This window comes from Anoplopoma fimbria, chromosome 6 (genome assembly GCF_027596085.1).
Source record: "Anoplopoma fimbria isolate UVic2021 breed Golden Eagle Sablefish chromosome 6, Afim_UVic_2022, whole genome shotgun sequence".
Taxonomy (NCBI): domain Eukaryota; kingdom Metazoa; phylum Chordata; class Actinopteri; order Perciformes; family Anoplopomatidae; genus Anoplopoma; species Anoplopoma fimbria.
The window spans coordinates 26,222,175-26,238,441 of record NC_072454.1 but is presented as its reverse complement, the minus strand read 5'-3'; the positions used below and the strand labels follow the sequence as shown (position 1 = coordinate 26,238,441).

Here is a 16,267-nt window from a genome sequence, read left to right as displayed (position 1 = left end):
GTGAATCCCAAGATTCATTGCGTGCCGGTGAAGTTGATTTTTTTTTTTTTAATGACATGGCGACTAGTGGACCGGCAACGGGAGAATTCACATTTAAATGTACTTATTGGGTTTTAACTCACGTGAATATTTACAGATGGTGTTAAAACTAAAAACAAGGGACCTGATCAGATCACACTTATGTTAAAATGATCGGTTAAGTTACGTGACGCTATTAACTAACCAGGTGATGCTACCGAGAGGCAGGAAATCTCACAACGCATGGTGATGCTGTAGGGTGCCATGCCTTCGGAGTTTGCAAGGCAACCTCGTTCTTTGCAGGAAGTTGATCGCTGGAAGGCAACAGAGTTCCGCCAGTTCCTGTTGTACACAGGGCCGGTAGTTCTACGGGACATCTTGCTGGACAACTTCTTTGAACACTTTCTGTCATTGACTGTGGGCATGTCAATCCTCCTGGAGTCTGATGCCCAGAAGAGGGAGGCATATCTTGGTTATGCTGCCACCCTGCTGAACAGTGAAGTATTGTATGGACCAATGTTCACTGTTTACAATGTCCACAGTGTGCAGCATTTGCATGAAGATGTCACACAATTCAAGTGTTCACTGAACGAGGTGTCTTTTCCATTGGAGAATCACCTCTGGGTATTAAAAACAATGGTGAGGAACAGTAAAAATCCAATTTCTCAGGTGACAAAAAGATTGGCTGAGATTGAATATCACAAAAGGGCCCACAGGGCACCAAAAACTGATGGGACGCTATGTATCTGCCAAAACACGTGACTGCTGCTTTCTCCTGAAGGATGACAGTTATGCCTTTGTGTTGGAGAAAAGACCCAATGGTACTCTTGTTGCTGATGTCATTAGGCAGGATGACACCTAAGACCTATTTGAGAGTCCCTGCAAGTCAAAGCTCCTTGACATAGTTTATGTCAGAAGCCCCATGGAGAAAGCAAAAAGATGTCTGTGGCAGTGTAACAGCTAGACGCACCTCAAACTCTAAATGTTTTTTATTGTTTAATTATATATTTAAATGTTTTTATCTGCATGTTTTAACTCCATCTGCTTGATTTAACTTTATTTATTTGCATGTTTTAACTATTTATTGGTGTGAGTTTTGATTTTAATGAAGTTCTTCTTCTTTTTTGCAGATGGGGTAGTCTCTTTTTGGCGTGCCTTGTGTTTGATTATTGGCTGTAGAGTGGTGCGTCTCATGATTATTATTGTCTGTTGCAGGTGCGCTGCTGTCTCCTTGGATATAAACCTGGTGTGGCGGATTGGAGAGAAAAAGGCATTCAGGAGTTGGCTCAGCACGGAAGGAGGTGGACATGCGGATTCCATTTTAAAGTAACTGTTTTAACTGCGATTTTAATCGCAATCCCCTCCGTCATTGCCCCCGGTTTTGAGTGAAAACCTCCTTCCATCAGCAAGGGCATTGAAGATGAAACGTGGCTGGGTCTTTCAGCATGACAATGATCCCAAACACACCGCCCGGGCAACCAAGGAGTGGCTTCGTAAGAAGCATCTCAAGGTCATGGGTGCAAATTGAAAGCAATATTATTTTTTCTTTATGATATGTTTGTGGCCTAGCCAGTCTCCAGATCTCAACCCCATAGAAAACCTGTGGAGGGAGTTGAAAGTCCGTGTTGCCCAGCGACAGCCCCAAAACATCACGGGAACAAAACCCATTTCAATACCCCTCACCACTGCACTCACCTCACAGGCAGATTTGGCACTAAAGGGCAGAGCACTCAAAAGGATGAAGGACTGCAAGCCACCAGTGTCGCATAGCAAAAGAAACATGGTCTCTCAGCGTTAGGACGCAATTTAGAACCGTTGACATGTGACACATATGGGCTACTATTTCTTTGGTAACTATGAGGAGAATCTCGTTTTGCATGAGAGCAAATTCATCCGTCAGAGTAGCGGCCTGCTGCAGGGTGGTCATTTTTCCCAGCGAAATCCAATTGTTTACAGGATTATCAACCTTTTAATCATTATAATGCATTTAATACTTGACTTCTTTCAAGACAAAGTAGTTCATGAATATGAGATATGAGTTAACCATTCATTTCAATTCCTCCTCTTCATTGAGGACATTGGTTAATGGCGTTTGCCGGTAACACTCGTCTTTTTGCCTCTTCACAATTATTTTTGTTTGTCCGTCCTCTGGCATTTACTTCATCAAACGAGGCATTGAGCTTTGACGCCTTTGTTTGTGCTTGACGATCACGGGTTATCTGCCGAGGCTTGCGTCATGGTGCCTCACGCGAGTATAAACAAAGCTTCAGTGACGTCCAACACTGACACTGGCTGATAACGCCTTCCAGTTCATCCCAAAGATGTTGAATGTGGTTTGAGGTCAGACCTCTGTGCTTTGACGGCTATTCAAGTTTTTCTATGCTTGTTTTTTTAGGTTTATGAGAAGAGTTGTGTTGTCCAGCTCCTGTCAATCCTGACCATATAATATTCATCACTGTGTTAAAATTCAGTCATGAGCACATAGACTCCACAACACACTCAACTTCCTTCTCCTGCAGCAGGACCAAGAGGACTCTTTTCAACACCAGACACAGGGTTTGTATCCAGGTGTTTTATCCATCCACATTGAATGCTGATTAAGAGTGTCCATGCCCCTCTAGCTGAGAGGCCCTGGGGCCTCCTCCCTCCCTGAAGCAGCAGTGAGGCTGGGGAAGCCATCTGCCGGGCCTCTCTGAAGGAAGATGCTGAAGCATGCAGCATCTGCTACAGTAGTAAGTCCAGCAGACTTACTGACCGCACTGATCACATCCTGTAGGTTAAGGTCATTAAAGTGGATCCAGCATCCTGCAGAATCCCCCTCAGTCACTGAACCTAAAACCCACAAGTGCAAGCTCATCGTGACACAACAGACATGGCTGTGTATCCTCTGTATTTACAGCTCTGTTTTACCCCATCCACTGCAGCATAGCCATCAGTGTGGCTTTCTGTGGTGAGCTACCCGAGGACAATCTGGATAATATTTTAATGTTAAATCATTGAGCTGTTCCCAAAAGGTCAGGAAGAGTGTCTAATTTAAGAATGCACATATGTTTCTGTCGTTGCGTTTGAGAAGCCAATCTGATTTTTTTGAGTTGAATGATTAACTTTCCTCTCGAGTTACTACACAGAGATCCTTGTACAGATCAGACCCGCTCCATTGACTGCAAACGGAACAATGAAGAAACATTAAATGTTTGAAATTTTACAATCAGGAGATTTATAATGTAGTCTTGCTGCTATTTTATATTTTGGGACCGTATCAAAAGAGTGTGATCAATACAGTCATTGGATTAGGCTCGTTTGAGATGAGCCAGTCCTGTGCAGAAACGCATGCCAGTTCAATTTGTGCCCAACTTGATCTCGTATTGCCCTGCCGTCATGCACACGTGTGCAGTAAAAAGTTAGAACACATGTTGACATGGGTTTGAGTTAAAATAACTACTTAAGTTTAGGGGACCTCCGTTGTCATGGTTACAGTAATAACCACGTGGTTAGGGTTACAGAACAACTGTGGTCATTTATTGACCAAATGTTAATTCTTGGATGAAAAAAGAAAATTAACAGCAGTCTCTTGTCAAAAAAGTCCAGGTTTTGTTGATAAATAATAATAATAATAATAATAATAATAATAATAATAATAATAATAATAATAATAATAATAATAATAATTTAAAAATGTATTTATTATTGACCCATTCATCCACCCTGAGCTCCTACCTGGGTGGACTTTGTGTCTCTGTAATTACGTCATATGACAAAATTTCTCTGCCACATAAGGGCTTTGTTGCCTGAATGTAAATACATGCCATTTGGGGCAATGGCTATACCAGCTGATACTGATGTCATACCTGCTGTGGTTCACTTGTCAGCACAGTCCTTCAGTCAGTCCTGTACTGACCTCTGCTGCTCAAAATTCCAAATATGTAAATACAGCAACAGTGAAGGACAAAGCCAGAACTACAGACTGTAACAGAAAAGATCACAATCATGTCCACTCACAATCTTAAATGATATCATTAATGTATCTCCTACACTCCCTGTTAAGCCTAACATTATTATGACATGATTTAATAATTTAACGGCTCATACTCATGTAACATCTTTTATGAGAGGATTTCAAATCTCACTGTCCTCTTTGTCAGTAAAGCTCATCAGCACAAGAATGTGACTGGCAGTCTGACACAGGAAAGTCTATGGTCACTTCTAGTGAGAAGATCATTTTGCAAAAGCATGTGTGTATCTGAGATCAAAACGAAAATAACAACAAAATCAACCCTATGGAAAGGCACACTGAAAATTACACGCCTATATTTCAGGTTTACAGCTCAGAGATAAAAATAGTCAACTTTTGGAATGCTTTAGAGACAAATAGATGTGATAAATATTTTCAAATAAGAGTCTACTGTAAATTAATTAATGGGTTAATCATTTTAGTTCAGGACTACTCAGTGATTGACTATCCGGATGCTCCACTTGCTGTCGATGGACCCAGTCCCAGACAGATCAAGTAAAGATACTTTGAGGGTCTGGATATCCTTTTATCTTTGTTTAGTTTAGTCAATGAGGCTTCAGTAATGCCGCTTGGTAGTTATTTTAACCCAAACAACCATCTTTGCTTAAACCTTACTTGAGTTTATTTTGAAAAGACTGTATGCATGTAATGAGCATAAATTGACACGTGTGGCTTGCTTTCGTAGGAAAACGCACCAAAATGAGGAGCAACTTTTTGTAAGATATCATACGAATGGTTGTATGAGGGTACGTTGAAAGAATTAGGAATAACTGTATAGAAAGTAAATCTTCTCGCTGATGGTCTAGTTTACGTATGAGACATCAGTACTACATTGAGACATTTGTTCATTGAGACTACATTGTTTCAAAAGCAGTAAAAAGTTCCTCACAGTTACTTTAACAAGAATTAACCATTAAATCACGTCTCAGCTCCACCTTCCTCCCAGGTGCTATTAGTGGTAAGTCAGAAATCTCCACACAGATATTATTCTGATAAGAAATGCTCTGTTTTGCATTTGTGTTTTAAGAATTTTTTAAACATAATAAATATGTTTAAAAGGCAAAGTTAGACCAGGTTGGACATGATTTGGGTATTTGTTGATTATAGGTTACTGGCAGGCATCACAAACATCAGAATCACCACAAAAGCTGCAGCACAGGGATAAAATGCTATAGGCCATAACAAGCTGCAGCTTACCCTGAAAGACCCTTTTCAACGGATCAATTCAGTAAGATGCAATGTGGCACCAGGGCAGGAAAACTGTGGTGCAGTCAGGCAAGTTTAGTTGTAACGGCCCACATGTGCGTTTGAGAACCTATTACGTAGCCTAAGATTGGTCTTGGAAGGGCTAGGCACACCTTACTGTCACGGGGTCGCTCCCTCTCTTGTGCGGGGTGCAGGCAGTCAGTTGGTGTAGGGCAGACAGGATGATAATAATAATAATAATAATAATAATAATAATAATAATAATAATAATAATTAAGCCTTTATTAGTCCCACAATGGGGAAATTATTTCTCTGCATTTAACCATCCCGGAGGAGCAGTGGGCTGCAATGAAGCGCCCGGGGAGCAACTTGGGGTTAGGTGTCTCGCTCAAGGACACCTCGGCATGTTGCCTGTAGAGGGGTTTGAACCAACAACCTTGTGGTTACGGGACAAGCGCTCTACCTCATGTGCCACAGCCGCCCCAATGATGGGGGTTCAGTTGAATTAAGTTTCTATGGTAACGTTGATGCTCTCGCTCTGAAACTTAATCCGGATTGGACCTTTTTGAAGTGCCAGGAAGTGGTGCACTACAGTACGGCGCAATAGCCCTCATGCCATTCACATGATTTTCTATTGAATCTAATTCAGCGTAGTTGTAAAATGCTTCCATTTGTGCCACAGTGTAATAAAGAATATAACATCAGTCAATCAATCAAGGGTTATTTTTATAGCACTGTGTTTGTTACACTTTACAGATAACAATCAAAGAAACCCACATGATTTATGCAAATCCACATGTAAACACAGGTTGTATAGCTGACAAGGTAAAAGGGTGTTGTGTTCTGTTTTTAACACATTAGATTAGACAGGCAGGTTTTGTTTTCCCTTTTATATCATGTTAATTACCAGCTGTAAACTAAAGTTAGCAGAAAGTTGAGTTTGTGTCATTTTGTATAATGCAAACCTATTGTATCTGTGTTCACATGTGTACAGAGGCTCATTTATGTGACCCCTGACTTTAAGTGAACGTGGTTGCCGTCTCCCTTCATAGATCTATTGGCTTTGACTTATCAAAGGTGGAGCCAACTGATGGGATTGGCTGCTGAGACTCTCTCAGCCTCTTGGGATTTCTCTCCTGATGGATCGTGTGTCTGATTCACTTCAGTCTGGATGTTGGAGGAGGGAGATGTTGTACTGGGCCACTACCTGTTGGACCGATGCAGGTTCCATTCATACGTCTAGCCTAAAGTAAACCACCAAGAGGCCGCTGGGAGGCTGGACAATATCCAGAGAAATACACACAGTCTGCTCTCTGGGCCTTGTAAGAGGTGCTGTTAGGGTAGGCCTAGCATTCAGGATCTATTGGACCTGTGAGGAGGACTGATCCTCCAGAACACTTCATGTGTAGCACATCCGTCCCTGTCCCTGCTGGAGACATGTCAGGGGGCGTTTTCACTGGTGCTTTCCCCTCTCAGCATCAGTAGCACAGAGCCAGCCTCCTGCCTCCAAACACACTCCAGCCTCCTGCCAGCTCCTGCTCCTCTGTGGGTCCTAAGGCTGGGAACAGAGAGGACAAGGACATAACCCGGGTACGGACAAGGACAGCCAGTAACCCGAGCCAAACAAAGCGTCTCAGCGGGACCGTGTTATCTCCTGCAGGAGCATCTCTGACTGAAAAGAGGACGAACAGGTAGAAACTGGAGGTTGTTCCCTTCATGTTCCCGTCATGTTTCCGTCATGTTCCCGTCATGTTTCCTTCATGTTTCCTTCATACATGTGTCTGAGAGGTCGCTGGTGTGATTCCACACGGCTACATGAAGGAAGGCTGTAGAGGAACGGGCCGTGTGTTCCACATGAACAGGAAGTGAAGTGTCGGGAATCATTTAGCTCAGCCGGACAGTTGTGAGCTGGCGAAGCTAACGTTACTATTACTCTATGTTCTACACGGTGTTCTACCGTATGTTCTACCGTATGTTCTACCGTATGTTCTACCGTATGTTCTACCGTATGTTCTACCGTATGTTGTACCGTATGTTCTACCTACACGGTGTAATAACTGAACACACCGTGTTCTCCTGGTAACGGAGAGTCTCTTCCCGTCTGCGTAGCTGCGTGACGGGGAGTCGCTCTCTGTGACACTGGTACAGTACGAGAGCTCACACAGCTCACACAGCTCACACAGCTCCGTCACGTTACCGTGTTACCGTGTTTATCCCGTTCGGCTCTTCCACCGAACACCCTAACCCCCCCCTAACGACCCCCCCGTTCATTAGTGACCCCCCCCGTGTTCTTTCGTGCAGTCGTGTAAATAACGCGGTTAGTTTCAGCTCCGCTGTAGGCCTCAACCTCACAGCTGTTTACATGGAGGAGAGAGGGGGGTTACATGTGTTCATATGTGTTCATATGTGTTCACATGTGTTCATGTGTGTTCATGTGTGTTCATATGTGTTCATATGCGTTCATATGCGTTCATATGCGTTCATATGTGTTCATATGTGTTCATATGTGTTCACATATGTGTTCAATGTGTTCATATGGAGAAACATAAAACACACCCGACCTGTAGTTATAGTTATGACCCACACACACAGCTAGTGGACGTGACGTGTTGTTGTTTAGTGACCCTGTGACAGACCCCCCCTAACGACCCCCCCTCTATCAGGTGTGTGCTTGTGTTACATTACATTACAGTCATTACATTATATTATATTACATTACATTACATTACATTACATTACAGTCATGTAGCAGACGCTTTTCTCCAAAGCGACTTACAGTCAGTAGTATGTTACATATCATTCACCCATTCACACACTGATGACAGGCTACCATCAAGGTGCCACCATCAGACTCTAACTAACATTCATCATCCAGTCCACACCGATGGCCTTCAGGAGCAACTTGGGGTTAAGTGTCTTGCCCAAGGACACATCGACTGCCGAAGCCGGGTATCGAACCACCGACCCTCTGATTGGAGAACTACCTTGCTCTCCACTACGCCACAGCCATCGTGTTCATCGTGTGTTACACTGGACACTTAGAGAGGATGAGTTAGAATACATGTTGAAGAACTACAGGGTCATAACACATGTATGAAAGCCACAAGTGTCTCTGTTGTCAGATTTAATTCAACCATTATACATCATTTGTAAAAGCATTTGAATGTGAGCCTTGGTGCAGTTAAATTGTTATGCAAATATCTGTTGATTGTGAAAGCAGAGGGGTTTGTGGGAAAACTAGATTGTTTCCTTACTTTTTGGCAAGTTTAAGCACCTTTAATTCCACTGATGCCAGCGGTTTTATTTGCTATTGGAAAAGGCTCAGTTCACTTTCGTTACAAATAGGTGGCTTGAACATTTTGTGTTTTGGTATTATTTGTCTAAGTTTTGAAATTTGAAAACCTACATTTTTATTTAAAAAGGCGTTTACACTTTAAAATAGAGAAATAGGCCCTCTGAAAACTGACTCCCTTTTGTTCAGTGGATTATCAAGAGATACCAGGGCCACTGTTTCTGGAAAGAGATCTTCCCTATACATTTTAAAAATGCAGTTATTATATTATGACCAATACAAACACAATTCCATGCAACTGACTAGTTGAAAACTCAGAGACAGATGTCAAAACCTGGACAAATAAATTCACAACTTTATGTTGACTGATGCCACTTTTTTTTTTATGACCCTTTCACTATATGGATGTTGTACGCTGCGTAAGTGTTGTACGAAGCGTAAGTTCTGTCTGTTATTCACTCTGTGTCCCGAGCAGGATGTCAGCCAGAGGAGGAAAGAAGAAGGCCACCAAGCTGTCCCGTTCAGCCAGGGCAGGAGTCATCTTCCCCGTGGGAAGGATGATGAGGTACTTGCGCACGGGCACGCACAAATACCGCATTGGCATGGGGGCGCCTGTCTACATGGCAGCAGTCATCGAGTATCTGGCAGGTAGGGTGATCACGTGATTCAAGCTTCAAACATACCAGCTTCAGTGTTTGTTACAGTTGCATTTAATTCTAGCTGTAAACATATCTACACATGTTCGCTGTAATGTTTCATGTGTTAATTGTGTGTTGTATGTAACATTCTTCAGTTCTACTGAAAGAGTGCAAAAAATAAATCCATAACATATGTTGTAAAGTCGCTTATTTAAAAAATGAAAGTAGTGTAACATAAGACAAGTCCCATTATCATATATATTAAAGCCTTTAAGCCAGTGACACAAAGAGGATCGGAAAAAAAGACATGGTTTATTTAATGTTTTTTTAGTAAGACTGTGTGTCTATGTCCACAACACTCCTAGTAGATTTCAGTGTAAACTTATTGACTGTTATATTCTTGTTCGTGAAAAGTTAACAAGTTTGAAGACCAGAACATACGCTCTATGTTTGATTTGTTTCCACACTGTGTTTTCTCTCAAAGCTGAGATCTTGGAGTTGGCAGGAAACGCAGCGCGGGACAACAAGAAAGGCAGAATAACTCCCAGGCACATCAAGCTGGCTGTGGCCAATGACGAGGAGCTCAACCAGGTAACAGTGCTCAATGATTGGGTGACCAATATAGACCTTCACTCTTCAAGTGGTCAAAACTGGGCTATCATATGATAAAGCTGCTCAAGAAAACATTCATGTACAAACTAAGCAAACTTCTCACACTCAAATCACAATGTGTTGTTGCAGAAGATCATCCCATCCTTGTGAACCGAGTACCTGAGCAGGTAGTGAACAGAGTACCTGAGCAGGTAGTGAACAGAGTACCTGAACAGGTAGTGAGCAGAGTACCTGATCAGGTAGTGAACAGAGTACCTGAACAGGTAGTGAACAGAGTAGTGAACCTGAGTACCTGAGCAGGTAGTGAACACAGAGTACCTGAGCAGGTAGTGAACAGAGTACCTGAGCAGAGTACCCTGAGCAGGTAGTGAACAGAGTACCTGAACAGGTAGTGAACAGAGTACCTGAGCAGGTAGTGAACAGAGTACCTGAACAGGTAGTGAACAGAGTACCTGAGCAGGTAGTGAACAGAGTACCTGAACAGGTAGTGAACAGAGTACCTGAGCAGGTAGTGAGTACCTGAGCAGGTAGTACCCTGAGCAGGTAGTGAACAGGTAGTACCTGAACAGGTAGTGAACAGAGTACCTGAACAGGTAGTAGTACCTGAACAGGTAGTACCTGAGCAGGTAGTGAAACAGAGTACCTGAACAGAGTACCTGAACAGGTAGTGAGAACAGAGTACCTGAGCAGGTAGTGAACCTGAGCAGTACCTGAGCAGGTAGTGAACAGGTAGTAGAGAGTACAGAGTACCTGAGCAGGTAGTGAACAGAGTACCTGAACAGGTAGTGAACAGAGTACCTGAGCAGGTAGAGAACAGAGTACCTGAACAGGTAGTGAACAGTGAATTGCTGCTGTTGTTTGTGGGCTGTAGACCATACAATTATCTTCCTAAAAAGTAGACCTCGGCCATTTGCCAGATGCACCACTGACTCCATCACTACCAACTGAGCTATGCTGGGACTCTAGAATGTTAAACCGGGGTGTAGATGGTACCGTTTCCAGGAATACTAGATATTTCGGGATATTTTCTGGACACTATGTATAAAAGGCACAGGACATAAATCACTTTTTAATGAATGCAATGGTATATTTTATTATTATTATTATTATTATGGTTGATGAGAAACAAAATACAGTCCTCTCATGATAATGTGAGTTAAAGTCGTGTCCCTGGAGTGCAAGGCACCTGTGTGGTGATGGTGAAGGTGTCAGCTGACAGCAGATGGTGTGTGTAGCAGCTGATATTTCAGCAGACGCGAAGGATCCCAACACTGTTTAACCTCAGCTGGGAACAGACACATCTGTTTTGACATCTGGGACAGGTCACAGTTTCTCAAAGAGAGCATCACTTTAGTGAAGAAGTAAGGTGTGTTGTTGTATCTTGTTGTCTGGTAAATGTCTTCTCCATCAGCTTCTGCGGGGGGTGACCATATCAAATGGAGGCGTTCTGCCTCGGATCCACCCAGAGCTGCTCTCCAAGAAGAGGGGGAGCAGGGTGAAAGTAGACAGCCAGGCGTCCCTCCCCGAGAAGAAGGTAGAACGCTCGAAGAGCAAGAAACCCGTCAAATCCTTCAAAAAGGTCAAAGGCAAACGAGGACGCAAGCCAAAGGTCAGTGGACTCAGCAGACTGGACAGAATACTCTGGGAGATGGGGGACCGTTTAGGCCTCAGTATGCTTCAAATAAAAACACTGTCTGAAACCACCTTTTTACAGCGGAATCATTTATTTAGCTGTCTGAAACAGACAATCCAACTGAGTGCCTTGGCAGAGGATTTGTTACAGCACATGCCACATACCGGGTTTGATTCCAGCCGGGGACCTCTGTTGCATGTTATACCCAGAAATAATGTAAAACATAAGCGTTGGCCGGGTGTGTGGAGGTGAGGACATTTTCAGGATGTTGTCATCCCCATGTGTGACTTCATCAGAACAGGAATCGGCTTTGCTTTAGACGAGGTTGGGCAACATTTGTTAGTAACATACAGAGACTTTTAGTGGACTAAGCATCATATCTGAAGCTGACATGTCCCTATCTTGTTTGAACTGCTATGAACAGCAGGACAACATTGGTACCAAAATGACACTATTTTCAGTACCTATAAAGTGTGACACAATCATTGCCGTCAAGGTTCACTTATCAGCCTTTTCTGGAGCTTTTGACCACTTCTCATGGAAGGTCAAAATCAATTCAGTCAAGTCCAGCACAAGTCCAAGTGTGAGCAGCTGCGTGATTCAGTCAAATATATTTGCTTTAGAAAACCATAAGGTATGGTGGAAAGCTCCGGAAAGAGCTAGTATGTGGACCTTGGAAGTTAAGATTATTTGGTCAACTGCATCCACGTTCAAGAATGAGCTATCATGCACAATGTGTTTAACCTTCATTTTATTTGACAAGATATGCCGCACTGCTGTATCATCTGTTAAATCAAGACCTAGAAACATTTAGACTGGAAATCATGAAATATCAGATCAAGTATTTAAACAAACCCAAAAAAGCCATCTTTTGATCCGCCACACCTCTTCATACTCTGTGTCAGCAAGTACTGAGTTTGATGCTCAGCTGGCTTATTATCTATGTAAGCTGCACACTCAGTTATAATTTAAGAATCTTTTAAATGTGCCATTTTTCTCATCCGGCAAAGAGCACAGACAACGAGTCTGTACCGAACTCTACAGTGGAAGACGGTCCTGGAGATGGATTCACCATCCTGTCAGCGAAGAGCCTGTTCCTTGGCCAAAAGGTAATGACATGTTTTATCCTCACTGAGAGCCAGTACTGATGTTTAATGCACTGAAGCTGCTGAGGATAAAACAATGTATCAATTAGAATAAATCATGTTAAGGTCTTCTAGGTGACAATCTCGGTCTAATCTATATTTATCACATAGACAGTAAGTAATAGAACTACCGCAGCTGTTTCCTCTCACTGTGTTGATGACTCTGTGAATCCACAGCTGTCGCTAACGGAGAGTGAAATCAGCAAAATTGGAACAATCAAAGTGGAGGGGATAATTAACCCGACAAACGCAGAGATGGACCTCAAAGACGGAGTGGGTGAGGAGGACAAGCTCGTGTTTACTCTCTTCCTTCTTTACGAGTCTCCACACTTCCCTCTACCCAGCATGCCTTGTGTTCACCTGACGGTTTCACATTTTCAGGCAACGCCCTGGAGAAGGCCGGAGGCCGAGAGTTCTTGGAGGCAGTCAAGGAGCTGCGGAAAGCACAGGGGCCTTTGGAGGTGTCATCAGGTACAACATCTTCACACATGGAAAAACTGTTTTAAATTCAGAGCTGCAGAAATGTGCTCACCCACCCCTGTGCTACCATTCACGGGCATTTTAGTCATCAGGTGATCTAACGTTTCCTGGCTTTCTTTAACCTTGAATGAAACAGGTTTCTCATAGATCTGGTTTGGTTCCTCTTTGAAATCTTGAAGACTTAAAAGTTATGAGTCTAACATTGTTCATGCTACAGCATTCCAATAGTGTCTGTTCATTTTGGGCCTCTCTCAAGGACATCTTTGGAGAGGACTTTCACTCAGCACAGTCCGGATGCCAGAAATCAGCAAATACAAACAGAACTTTCTTTGGCAATGATGAGCTGTTGTCCATCCATCCATTATCTGCACCCACTTATCCTATCCTGGGTGTGGGGGGGCTGGAGCAGATCCTAGCTGTCATTGGGTGAAGGCAGGGTTCACCTGGACAGGTCAGCAGACCAACACAGGGCTGACACATAGAGACGACAACCTTTCACACCTCCAGGCGGTTTGGAGTAATCAGTTAACCTGCATGTGTTTGGAATGTGGGAGGAGAACATGTAAACTCCACACAGAAGGGCTGGCCAGCTGCCTCTCCTGCTATTAGTGGTGTAGCGGACCGTTGGTGTGAACCACGGCTTAATTACACAGTTTAACGTTAACCCTCACAATGTGAAATAAAGTTTTACTGACGATATTCCCAATATTCAGTAAAATATGAGATCAGGACATCCTTTATGATTTTAAATGTCGCTGATCTCTGATAATGTTACATTCTAAACAACCAATCTGTGTTTAAATCATATACTTTATATAAGAAGGTTTAAATTGACAGGACGGTGGTAGAACCGCTAACGAGCAACGAATGAAGGTTCCATTCAGTCTCATTATGATGTGTCCAGGCTCTGTTCAGTAAAAATGAGTATTGGGGGAAGGTCAATTATCACTTTAGCATGATGTGTTTGCATGTAATCTTGTAAAATGTAGTTTTGGTGATAAACTTGAATAAACAGTAGCTTGAAGGAGATGTTTTCACATAAATATAAAATAGATATTGAGATGAATTATGAGCTGTATAACTTCCTAACACTAGCTCTAAGGAGATTATAATACATGATTAAAACTAATAATAGACTAGATTGGTTTTAATCCATCCATCCATCCATCTTCCGTAACCTGCTTATCCAGTTAAGGGTCGCGGGGGTGCTGGAGCCGATCCCAGCTGTCAATGGGTGAAGGCAGGGTTCACCCTGGACAGGTCTCCAGTCTGTCACAGGGCTGACATATATAGACAGACAACCACTCACACTCACATCCACACCTACGGGCAATTTAGAGTCATCAATTAACCTAAGCTGCATGTCTTTGGACTGTGGGAGGAAGCCGGAGAACCCGGAGAGAACCCACGCTGACACGGGGAGAACATGCAAACTCCACACAGAAGGTTGTCCAGCCCGGGAATTGAACCCGGGCCCCTCTTGCTGTGAGGCGACAGTGCTAACCACTACACCACCGTGCAATCCAGAAAAATACAATCTTTATTTCCTTATCATTTTTAGTGTGTTTTTTTGATAGAGAGAAAAAACACTATAAACAACTATAACAAAGTAAAAGGATAACATTTAGAATCTGATGGTTTACTGACTTCATTCATTCATTTTCCATAACCTGCTTATCCAGTTAAGAGTAGCTGGAGCCGAGCCAGGGAGAACATGTAAACTCCACACAGAAGGTTGTCCGGCCCGGGAATTGAACCCAGGCCCTCTTGCTGTGAGGCGACAGTGCTAACCACTACACCACCGTGCAGCCCATTTACTGACTTCAGAGCAGATGAAATCATTTCTTGGACTGTGGCAAAACATTTTTTACAAAGCGTCTCCAGCTTAAAGCTGCAGTGGGGAGCTCTGCCCATCGACAGGAGCAGACGTTCTCATTTCTCAGCTAAACTTTTCACTGAAAATAAAATGTGCTCCCTTCTCTTTTGAGACCAAGCTAGGAGTTCAACTGTGGAGCTCAGGGTTTGTGTCTTTGTGCTCTGCAGTGGCAGTGAGCCAAGCCAATGGGATGGCAGCCCGCTTCATCATCCACTGTAATGTCCCTCAGTGGGGATCAGAGAAGTGCGAGGACCAGCTAGAGAAGACGGTGAAGAACTGCCTCTCAGCAGCGGAGGACAAGAAGCTAAAGTCCGTGGCCTTCCCTGCTCTTCCTGCTGGACGGTGAGCTCTACTCTGACACACTGCTCACCTCCATCTCTGCCTGCTGGTCATCCATAAACCCATCAGTGATGTCGCTTGTTGAGGAACAGAATACAACTTTAACTCAGCCTGTTCCTCACAACGTGATTGGTTGATGCTTTTATTTTCAAAAGCTCTGAAAATTGACCTTATTGCCAAAAAACAATATTGCTGTTTTTGCCATTTTTATTCACGTGGTGTGTGAACGTTTTCAAGACAAAAACAACAGTTCCAAAACAAAGAAAAGAAATTGCAACAACATTGTTTTATTTGGACATCAATATATTTACACAGAATGTCAATTCTGATTGATAGCTTTCATTATTGGTCCTTAAAAGCTTTCAGAGCTTTTTGAAACTGCTGTGCGGTGTTAAGTCTGATAATAAGTTTTTCCAGATGCTCTTCCTGGATATATTTAATGTCAGTCATACCAACTCAGCCCCTCACAGGATTTGAATGCACTGCTGTTTTTGGTCTGAACGCCTGTTAACCCTTCCCAACAGAATAATGGCTAATACGGAGATTGTCAGGCGAGACTGTCCATCCATTTTACAGTGTCAGTATTTTGTTGACTGTGAAGGTGCTTTTTTTATCTTTATCAGTAGTGTCATATAAATCTGATTTATATTTACAGTGACATTTCACAGCGTTATGGTTTGATGCTTCTAGCCTCAGATGACGCACATTAATCTTCACTGTTAAAGGGGTTCTTCATGAACTCTTGGTGCTGTGAGATTCATCTGACAACACCAATCTTTCCCACAGGAACGGATTCCCCAAACAAACGGCGGCCCAGCTCATCCTCAAGGCCATCTCCAACCATTTTGTGTCGTCAAGCAGCTCCTCTCTGAAAAACATTTACTTTGTTCTGTTTGACAGCGAGAGCATCGGAATATACCTTCAGGAAATGGCCAAGCTGGACGCCAAGTGAGGAAATCTGGCTTAAGGGGCTTGTTTTTCTAACTGTTGTTTGTTGCAGGTGGTTTAGGTAGGTT

The 16,267-nt window shown here is 43.1% G+C and overlaps 1 protein-coding gene across 2 annotated transcripts; it reads left to right on the top strand.

Annotated features, from left to right (window-relative positions):
- The first annotated feature begins 6,028 nt into the window (after positions 1 to 6,028).
- Positions 6,029 to 16,267, top strand: LOC129092061 (core histone macro-H2A.2). Of its 2 annotated transcripts, XM_054599834.1 has the most exons (9): positions 6,311 to 6,927; positions 9,004 to 9,176; positions 9,651 to 9,757; positions 11,190 to 11,387; positions 12,422 to 12,520; positions 12,734 to 12,833; positions 12,938 to 13,027; positions 15,080 to 15,254; positions 16,038 to 16,267. In XM_054599834.1, the coding sequence occupies exons 2-9, from the start codon at positions 9,005 to 9,007 to the stop codon at positions 16,201 to 16,203; spliced, it is 1,107 nt and encodes a 368-aa protein (XP_054455809.1). In that variant the 5' UTR covers positions 6,311 to 6,927; position 9,004; the 3' UTR covers positions 16,204 to 16,267. The 2 variants fall into 2 exon arrangements, with proteins under 2 accessions (XP_054455810.1, XP_054455809.1); XM_054599835.1 differs by lacking the exons at positions 15,080 to 15,254; positions 16,038 to 16,267 and adding an exon at positions 13,293 to 14,665 and having other exon boundaries at positions 6,029 to 6,927.